This window comes from Suncus etruscus, chromosome 7 (genome assembly GCF_024139225.1).
Source record: "Suncus etruscus isolate mSunEtr1 chromosome 7, mSunEtr1.pri.cur, whole genome shotgun sequence".
Lineage (NCBI taxonomy): Eukaryota > Metazoa > Chordata > Mammalia > Eulipotyphla > Soricidae > Suncus > Suncus etruscus.
This window is the reverse complement of record NC_064854.1, coordinates 21,325,654-21,335,525: the sequence shown is the minus strand read 5'-3', so window position 1 is coordinate 21,335,525 and position 9,872 is coordinate 21,325,654. Positions and strand designations below refer to the sequence as shown.

The following is a 9,872-nucleotide window of genomic DNA, read 5'->3' as shown; positions in this document are numbered from 1 at the left end:
ACACCTTAGTGAAAGACCAGCTAGATTTGAGCCCAGGTTTCAAGCCAACAGAGTTTGGAGCCTTGGACCCCACTCCCCTTCAGGGGTGGGGTTCTGGGTCTAGACAGAGAAAAGAGTGCTGATATGAGGGTCAATTCCTGTGTGTCTGGGGGGACAAAATCTGTCTCTAAATGACGCAGCTAATAGAGAACGAACTGTGGCTCAGAGCTGAAATCAATGCCTGAAGGGTGGCCTATGTTTGGAAAATGAGGTGATTCCACCCCCAGTTATCAGAAGCTCCTATCTTTTGGGTCCTACCCTTAGAATGAAGGGGTCAGGCCATACTGTTGCTACTTCTAGAAGCTCTGCAGTGTGAAGGCCTCAGACTTAGGCTGTGGAGATAGCCCAGGGATTACGGTGTTGGCCATGAATGTGGCAGACCTGGATTCAGTCCCCGACACCAGAGAGTTCCCAAGTTCCACAAGGAGTGATTCCTGAGTGCAGAGCCAAAAGTAAGCCCTGTGCAAGACCAGGTGACTCCGAAACCAAAAACAACAAATGAAAGGCCATCAGCTAGGACTCAGGGATTGCCTCAGAGCCCCACAGGCCTCTATACCACCTTAGTCATCGTTTGCACTGCCTTCTTCTGAGGGAAGGGGACCCTAACCCTAATCCTAACCCTAACTTCCCAGAGGTACTTGGTTCCAGGCTCTTGCCTGGAAACTAATGTCCAACCCTTTGGACTGTCTTTCTTGTAGCAGGACAGCCCCTGAAGAGGTTGACTGATGGAGGGATGGAGAATGAGGCCCTTTTCTTCCAGCTCGGAGCACGCGTCTGCCACCCTGTCTAGCCCACGGTTCTGAGGTGAAATGGCGGGTAAACAGCTCGCAGACAGTCAGGCTCGTGGAAATATTTGCTTTATTCTGATGGACAAAACTGAAGTCCAAAGACTCAGCTTCAGTTCCAGCCAGCAAAAAAGCCCCTCGCCTTCCACAGACCCTTGCTCTTATACTCCAGAGTCAGGTCCCACCCAATGGTGGGATCAGATACCAACCAATGGTGGAAGCAGAATCAGGTCCTACCCTAGGGTGGGGGCAGAATGCCAGGTCACGCCCTAGGGTAGGGCACAGATTAGGGTGAGCAACATAGTAATCCCCCAAAATATTTACATACACATTGGAAATTTCCAATGAAGTATTTCACTTACAGTTCTGAGGGTCCAGGGTTCAGGTCCCTGTCCGGGCGCCATTATGTAGCAGGACAGCCCCTGAAGAGGTTGACTGATGGAGGGATGGAGAATGAGGCCCTTTTCTTCCAGCTCGGAGCACGCGTCTGCCACCCTGTCTAGCCCACGGTTCTGAGGTGAAACGGCGGGTAAACAGCTCACAGACAGTCAGGCTCGTGGAAATATTTGCTTTATTCTGATGGACAAAACTGAAGTCCAAAGACTCAGCTTCAGTTCCAGCCAGCAAAAAGCCCTCGCCTTCCACAGACCCTTGCTCTTATACTCCAGAGTCAGGTCCCACCCAATGGTGGGATCAGATACCAACCAATGGTGGAAGCAGAATCAGGTCCTACCCTAGGGTGGGGGCAGAATGCCAGGTCACGCCCTAGGGTAGGGCACAGATTAGGGTGAGCAACATAGTAATCCCCCAAAATATTTACATACACAACATTTCTCACCCCTTGGCACTTGATTTTAAAGTAAGGGGGATGGGGAGTACATCGCACAAACAGAACTTAGGCAGTCAAGTAAGAGGCCTGGCCAGTGAGGTTCAGCTAACCTGATTGGCGGCTCAAAGGGAGGGCAGGGCTTCATGCTGCTTGGGTCCTATGGTTTGTGGGACATCTGAACCTCACCCCCCTCACTGTACTGGGGGCCTGCAGATCACCAGGGCGGCATCCAGTGATGCCCAGAGGTCCATATGATACTGGGACTTGAAATACTGAAGTCAAGCCAGGTATCTGCCTTATAGTTGGGGGCAAGTGTATTAAAGTCTGCTGGAATCCCAGTAAAGGAACTTGGGGAAAGGACAGAGCCAGGAGTGGGGAGCAGAGCTAGTAAGGTGGGGGCCAAACTGCTGGCTGGGTGCAGGTCCGGGAGAGGGCAGATTCCACCTCTCTGTGGCCAAGAACAAGATGTCTTTCACGTCTTCTAAGCAACACACATTCCAAGCAGGAATCTCCTGAGGCTTTGAGAATCCAAGCTGCTTTGTGTTCTGCCTGCGTGGTTCTTCCAAAGTTCCCCTGGTTTGACTCCAGAGGCTGCCCAGATGAGCACTGAGGTAGAGAGCTCAGATTGGAAACTGGCTCAGCTGGATAGCACCTGTCTGCACTGTGGAAGGCTGTGGCTTCCATTTCCGGATGAGCGAAGACAGTAAAGTACTTGAACACAGCAAAAACCACTCAACCCTGCCAAAAGTGTGACGGTGAGCAGAGAACAAGTGATGGTTACTGTACCAGGGGCTGGGACTTTGGTAGGGAGGAGCTGCCTCCTTGGTTCTGGGGTCCTATTCTGGGCTGTTTCTGTGCCTTCAATTCTCTCTCCTTGCATTAGGACCAGTCACTGTCCCTGTTTCCAGGGCCCACCTGGAGGAGCCCCCATTTCTAACCTAGGCCACATCACAAGCCAGAGTGAGGATGTCCACGGATCTCCCAGGGGACACAGCCCAGCCTGTCTGGGAGGGGGCTTTCAGAGAGTCCCACAGGGCACTGTGAGAACTTAGCTCTCTGATCAACTCGCTCAACAAGTACAGAAGCAGGCCTGTGACCCAAAGTGAACCAAGTACTCAGGCTTAAAAGAAAAAAAAATATATGTTAGGGGCCTTGAGTAAAGAAGTGCCTCCAAATCCAGGCTGTGGTCTTGCCTATGGATTGGGCCAGGTGTAGACGTTCTAAGGAAGTAATGTGTGGCGGGCTTCTGCACTGCCCCCCACATCATAAAGAAATCTCACATATACTGGGGCCGGAGAGATAGCAGAGTAGGTAGGTTGTTTTCCCTGTATGCGGCTGACCTGGGTTCGATCCCCACCATCCCCAGTGTGCCAGGAGTGATTCCTGAGTACAGAATTGAGAATAACCCTTGAGCATTGCCAGGTGAGGCCCTAAAACAAAAACAAAAACAAAAAAAAAACAAGAATTCTTACATGTCTGTCACTTAGAGCCTGAACTCTACCGGGTACATTTCACTCTATTGTATGAACCATGGATGGAGATTCCAGACAGAAAGAAATGGGCCCTGCTCCCACTTTCCTGGACCTATAAATGGTGAGTTCCTAGCACTCAGGCTGTCATGAATGAACAGAGCTGTTCAGAACTTGCTCTCTGTCCTTCTAAAATCTAGGCACTGAATGAACCATTGGCACCCCACTGGGCTCTTTGAGAATAGTGCTCTGAGGATACTGGAGAAATATTGCAGAAACATGAGACAGCCTGTGAGCCTTGCAGGAAATTACCCCCATTGGGTCTATGAGCATCATGCTGCTGTGCTGGGCCTTAGACTCCGAAGTGCCAGTACAGACACCATCCCATCTTCCACTTCCTGCTAGTTTTCTCCTCCAGGATGAGGGAGAGGACAGATGGGGGGGGCGGGAACAGAACCAGGAGTGGAGAGCAGAGCTGGGAGGGTGGGGGCCAAGCTGCAGGCTGGGTACAAATCCTGGATGGGGCAGATTCAACCTCTCTGTGGCCAAGAACAAGGTGATGGGCAGGGGAGCCAAGCAGAACTTGCCTATGCTTGTTGCCTATCCTTGCATTCCTCCTCATCCAGGGAGCAGCTGTCTGTGATTCCATAGCAGCCCCCAACTCCTGACTTCCAATAGACTGAGAGACTATGCCCAGACACGGCCCCAAGGCCTGAACCAACCGAGTGCAGATGAGCACAGTGTAACTTAGCATTTAAACGCCCACTGTGCACCATCTTCCAAAACAGCCACCTACCCATGAGATCCTGGATGTCCTGACCAGAGCACTAACCAGGAGGGACAAAGCCCAAGGCCAGGGTGTGTGGGGCCTTTCTGCTCATGGGCTCTGCCACCCTTAGCTGACCTTTATTCCAGGCTGGCATCCCTTGGCACGACTGGCCCAGCCCACAAGAGGTAAGAACCCCAAATGCAGGAGAGCCCCAGGCCCTGCAAAGCAGTTCTGGGTGGGTGTAGGTGGGGACAGTCTGTGAGGGGAAACCATTGTGGGGTGCTCATATGGAGGAGCTCGCATGGATACAGGCCTATGAGGAACTCAGTTTCCCCCATGCAGGGAAGTTCCTTGGCCATAGTAAACACAGGGAGAATAGGGTCAGAATGGAAACGACTTTAATGCAACTGCATTGCCCAACAGAGGGAATGGAGGACTGAGACCAAGACGCCCCCTCCCTGCACCCGCCTTCAGAAAAGCCTGTGGCTTGCCTTGTTTTCCTTCAGAGTATTCTGCCTTTCTTTTTTGGGGTGCCACACTTTGGGTCCACTGGAGGTGGCACTCAGGCCCAGGACGGAGCTAATATGCATAGATCTTCACCTTGTGTACTTCTTTATCATCACACTCCCTCTGCTTGTTGTAGTAATAGAACGTGTTGTCCCTTCGCTGAAGTTTTTTCACGTACCCTGTCTCTGGCCAGCGATCTATCTGCACAGTGAAACCCAGAAGACAGAGGCTGTGATGCTGGCTGGACTTGCCTTCAGATCTTGCTGCCAACTAGTGCAAATGCAACATAACATACGTCCCAAAGTTACCGTGAAGGGCTGGAGTGCGAGCACAGAGGGCTAAACAGAGTCTGTGTGTGCAAAGGTCCAGAAGGCACCACCACCAGAAGCCACCCTTCCCTGAGTGGAGAGCTAGGAGTGACCCCTAAGTGCTACTAGGTGGTCCAAGACCAAACCAAAACAGAAAACAAGGTCTTGGACCAGGGATCTGACTCAGCCCAGGGGCCTTAAACATGAGAGGCTCATGTACAAAGTACATGGTTGGTTGGTGGTTCTCCTGGGCTTGATTCCCAGGACTGCAAGTGGGATTCCTGTGGCTAATCTGTGTATCCCCACCCTACTTCCACCAAAAACGGATGTAGCACTATGAAAGGAGGGGGAGTGAGTTCATGCCTGCCTGTCCTTTCCTCCTATTACCATTTCTTGTAGCCGGAAAAGGGACTGTATTCTAGGCTCATTTCTGTTCTCCCTCACAACTAAGTCCACAGTTACTGCCTTCACCTCTATGGCTCTTTCTCTCATTTATCTGTTTGCTTGGCTCTGTGCTTAGGGATTTCAAAAGGACCATATGTAGTGCTAGGGAGCGAACCCCCAGCAGCTGAGTGCATCATAAGTACCCTACCCATTTTACTATTAGTCCAGCCCTTGTTTCTCTTGTATTTTCTGAAGACATCTCCCTTCTCCTAAATTTGGTTTGATCCACACCACAGTGGTGTGGATTGGGTATAGATGGGAAGTTGCCTGGATAATCCCATTGCCTTTACAATTCTGCGACTTTTTTTTTTTAACTTCTATCTTTATTTCAAATTACTCAGTCGAGTTTCCCACATTTGGGGAAATCGCTGGGGTCAGCACATCCGGAGTGCAATGGATAAGCCTCACCCTGGGAAAACCACCTTCGTGATCATGGTATCTCCCCTGCCAGGTATGTCTGGGACTTTTTTTTAAATCCTCACAGTGGCTGGCTGGCTGGCTGGCTGGTTGGTTGGTTGGTTGGTTGGTTGGTTGGTTGGTTAGTTGGCTGGTTGGTTAGTTAGCTGGTTGTTTTGCAGTGCTAGGATAAAATCCAGTTTGCTGCACACTGGCCAGGCATGCTTTCTACCACTATTATTTTCTGTTGTTTTTGTTTTGGGGCCACACCCAGTGGTGCTCAGGGTTTACTCCTGGTTCTGCTCTCAGGAATTACTTCTGGGGGTGCTCTGGGAACCATGTGGGATGCCAGGGTTTAAACCTAGGTCAGCTACATGCAAGGCAAAGATCCCACCTACTGTGCTCTGGCCTGAGTTACATTTTTGATTTACTGTGAAGTGATCAGAGCGTCTCAAGAGCTTAGCAGTGTTGTATGTGTGTGAGATTCTATATTTGGGGTGGTGGAACCCCCAATGTGCTTAGAGATAGCTCCTGGCTCTGCACTCTTGGTGGCTAAAGTGGTCCACAAGGGATGCTGGAGAGCAAACCACAATCAGCTAGGTTCAGGCATCTCTCTGATCTTAATCAGTATTTTTAACTTTTTTCCCCCCTAACCCTATACATGACTGGCTAAGAAATGTGTATCTGCCTCTGATAAATTAATATTAAACCTAAGAGTCGTGTAAATTTTCACTCCCTTCTTTTCTTTTCCTCTCTACTTTTTATAGGAGGGATTCAAGGAAGTTCTGAAAGCACCAAAAGAAGACAAAGAAAGAGTAAACGTCAAACTGAAAACTGAGAAACTCACATATATTAGACACTTGAGGAGAAAGTGAGTTTATGTGACAAATCACATGTGACTTAATAACAAACACTTGTAAGTCCAAACCAAAAAACTAAAATAGCTACAAATATGGCATCACATTCTGATGTTCTTTTTTTTTTTTTTTTTGGTTTTTGGGCCACACCCGGTAACGCTCAGGGGTTACTCCTGGCTATGCGCTCAGAAGTCGCTCCTGGCTTGGGGGACCATATGGGACACCGGGGGATCGAACCGCGGTCCGTCTCCTAGGCTAGCGCAGGTAAGGCAGGCACCTTACCTCCAGCGCCACCACCCGGCCCCCATTCTGAGGTTCTTAAAATACAATTTCCTCATCTCCATTAGATTGTTGAATGTTTAAAAATCACATTATAGGGGTCAGAGTGATAGTAATATAGTGGTAGAGTGTCTGTCTTGCACACTGACGACCCAGGAACTGGGTTTTATCACTGGCATCCCATTTGGTCCCCCGAGTCTGCCAGGAGTGATTTCTGAACGAAGAGCCAGGATTAGCGTTGCTGGGTGTGGCCAAAAAAATCACATTATATAGTGGAGCCTGGGTCTTGGGGCACATCCGCCAGGCAAAGGTTGGAGTACCCAATGATCTGGCTATTGTCTAGGAAACCTGAAATGAACTTAAGTTCAATTCATATCATTTGTGGCCAAAAGTCAAAAGTAAACAGATGGAATAATTACACAGAAAAACTGCATATCCATCATGTAATGGAGCAGAAGCACAATACTTCATGTTTTCCAAGACTTGTTTTCACCCAGCATGTGTGTACAATAAAACCTAGAAAAATATCAGCAATTCCTTACAGTCTTCCCTTGGTATGCCTAAAAATCAGACTAGGGGTAGCTGTCTATGATGGATAAAGTGAGAGATCTGGGGGACCAAGCAAGGAAAACAGTGGGGTTCTCACATATTTGAGGTCCTGATCTGGTCCCCAGGAAATCACAACGACTCCCTGACCTGGCAGCTCTGGCTGTGGCCCTGGTGTCATTCTGAGCTGCCCTTTGAGCAATCTCAAAGAGAATTCTCTTCTGGTTCACTACTTCTTTTCTTTTTTCCTAATTTTTGCTACTTTGTTTTATGAGCAGCGCAAGGGCTTTTTCCAGGCTCTATGTTGATGGTTTACACCTGGCAGAGCCTGGGGTGCTGGAAATTTGAACCAGGATTGATAGTTTGTAAGCCAAGTACCTTCACCTGTTTTATTTCTCCATCTTTGTGTATTTTTTTTTGTATTGGGGGGGTCACACCCGGTGGCTCAAGGGTTACTCCTGGCTCTGCACTCAGAAATTGCTCCTGGCAGGCATGGGGGACCATATGGGATACGAGGATTCAAACCATTGTCTGTCCTGGATCAGCTGCATTCAAGGCAGACATCCTGCTACTGTGCTATCTCTCCGCCCTGCCCCACCCCATGTATTATTTTTAAATTTGCTTTTTTCCAGCCACACATGATGGTTCTCAGGGACTGCTCCTGGCCCTGTGCTTTCTGGGAGGTGGGTATGGGAGAAAATAACTTCTAGTGGAGCTTTACCATAATGCAGTGCCAATGATCAAATTCTGGATTCCTGCATGCAAAACACATTTAGCTATCTCTCTGGTCTGCTTTTATTACATTTTTACCACCTAACTCACATTCAGTCTAGAAAAGGATGTATCTTACCATTGAAACTTGCTTCACTTGTTTGTATTCAATTTCATCCCGATATCCCGCTTGTTGGAATCTATACAGATTTTCTATCTCTTCTGACCATTTTTTGGCACGACTGATCGATTTAGGTTTCACATCACAACTAGCCATGGCTACCGAGATTTTCTTCTGAAAGATGTGAAAACAACAGTCACAGGTCATCCAAGAGTGGAAAATTTGAAAGTCCCTTTAAGAAAAAACAAAACTGGGTGCGGAGTGATAGCATGGCAGGTAGGACATTTGTCTTTAATGCGGCCAAGCTGGGTTCGATCTCTAGCATCCCATATGGTCCCTCGAGCCTGCCAGGAGTGACTTATAAATGGAGAGTTAGGAGTAATGTCTGAGCCCTTTTGGGTGTGAGCCCCCCAAACATAACTGACATGTAAAAAAAAAACTCAGTTTAGAACCCATTAGTGAAAATATAGTCTCAAGATTTAGAAATACTCCATTTCTATGCTGGAAAATACACCAAGAAAGGAATCTATAGAATGAAATTCGGGGAGGGCTTAGTTTCCGGGGGGGGGGGGGGCACACTCAGGAAGCACTGCTGGCAGTGCTTGGTGCCATATGGTATCAGGGATTGAACCTTGGTTGGATGCATGGCAGGCAAGCACATTATCTTCTGTGCTATCTCTTGGGACACTAGAGAATTTCTTCACATAAAAAATTGCCTTCAGAGTTAGAAAGTGATATTCTCCTTTGTAGAGCAGTTCTAGCTAAGGATTTACATCCCCTGACACTTCACACTTATTTCTAACAATTCAGTAGACTGTAAAACCCCCTCAATTTGATATATTCAAAACCACATTTCTCCACTCCCCGCCTAATTATTTGTATGTTTTCTAAAATGACACCAGTCTTTTTTGTTTGTTTGTTTGGAGGGCCACACCCAGCAGTGTTTAGGGGTTACTCCTGGCCCCAACCTCAGAAATCACACCTCTGGCAGGCTCAGAGGGCCATATGGGATGCCAGAAATTGAATCTCGGTTGACTCTGTGCAATGTAAATGCCCTCCTTACTGTGTTGTGAGATGTCTTTTTTTTTTCTTTTATATATGGAATGCTTCACGAATTTGCATGTCACCCTTGTGCAGGGGCCATGCTAATCTTCTCTGTATCATTCAAATTTTAGTATATGTGCTGCCGAAGCAAGCACGTGAAATCTGTCTTATTGCTCTCATCCTTTTCTGCTAGGAAGCAATGGGCTTCTTTTTTTTTTTTTTTTTTTTTTTTTTTTTTTTTTTTTTTTTGGTTTTTGGGCCACACCCTGTGACACTCAGGGGTTACTCCTGGCTATGTGCTCAGAAGTTGCTCCTGGCTTCTTGGGGGACCATATGGGACACCGGGGGATCGAACCGCGGTCCGTCCTAGGCTAGCGCAGGCAAGGCAGGCACCTTACCTCCAGCGCCACCGCCCGGGCCCGCAATGGGCTTCTTTTTGCCTTTTGCAACTGTTTTGGACACCCCAAGCCCTACAGCCCATTGACTCAACTCCCTAGTTGGCACCAGCCTATGTGGTAACCACATCTGAGCCAACAGACCAGCATGACCCGCTGGCATCTACCTTCTCCATCTACCCTTCAAAAACCCCAAGTTCTATAGAGTGAGATGACTTGGAAAGGGAGACAAGCCCTCCTTCTTCTCAGGTCTTGTTTCCTTGCACCAACTCTCTTCTCTAGGACATCATTAGTCTTTGAGAAGCAAGTCACCCTAAGCCAACCCTACTAGATAGATGGTCCATTACCCTTTGTGAGCACAGGTTTCCAAGGC

At 48.3% G+C, this 9,872-nt stretch overlaps 1 protein-coding gene, 1 non-coding gene and 1 pseudogene across 2 annotated transcripts; all 3 read right to left on the bottom strand.

Moving 5' to 3' along the window:
- Positions 1-4,470: 4,470 nt before the first annotated feature.
- On the bottom strand, positions 4,471-8,216 carry MEIG1 (meiosis/spermiogenesis associated 1). The gene is made up of 2 exons (XM_049777835.1): positions 8,079-8,216; positions 4,471-4,599 (listed from the first exon to the last, which is right to left on the bottom strand). The coding sequence occupies exons 1-2, from the start codon at positions 8,214-8,216 to the stop codon at positions 4,471-4,473; spliced, it is 267 nt and encodes an 88-aa protein (XP_049633792.1).
- On the bottom strand, positions 5,476-5,609 carry LOC126014885 (uncharacterized; annotated as a pseudogene).
- Positions 8,217-9,152: 936 nt separating the features above from the next.
- On the bottom strand, positions 9,153-9,259 carry LOC126015188 (U6 spliceosomal RNA). Its single transcript, XR_007498078.1, has one exon. It is a non-coding gene; the product is annotated as a U6 spliceosomal RNA (small nuclear RNA).
- Between the last annotated feature and the right edge of the window lie 613 nt (positions 9,260-9,872).

Coding starts and splice junctions, on each gene's coding strand:
- MEIG1 (XM_049777835.1), bottom strand. CDS start 8,216: ATGGCTAGTTGTGATGTGAAACCTAAATCGATCAGTCGTGCCAAAAAA. Junction 4,600..8,078: donor AAGTGAAGCAAGTTTCAATG/GTAAGATACATC, acceptor TTCACTGTGCAG/ATAGATCGCTGGCCAGAGAC.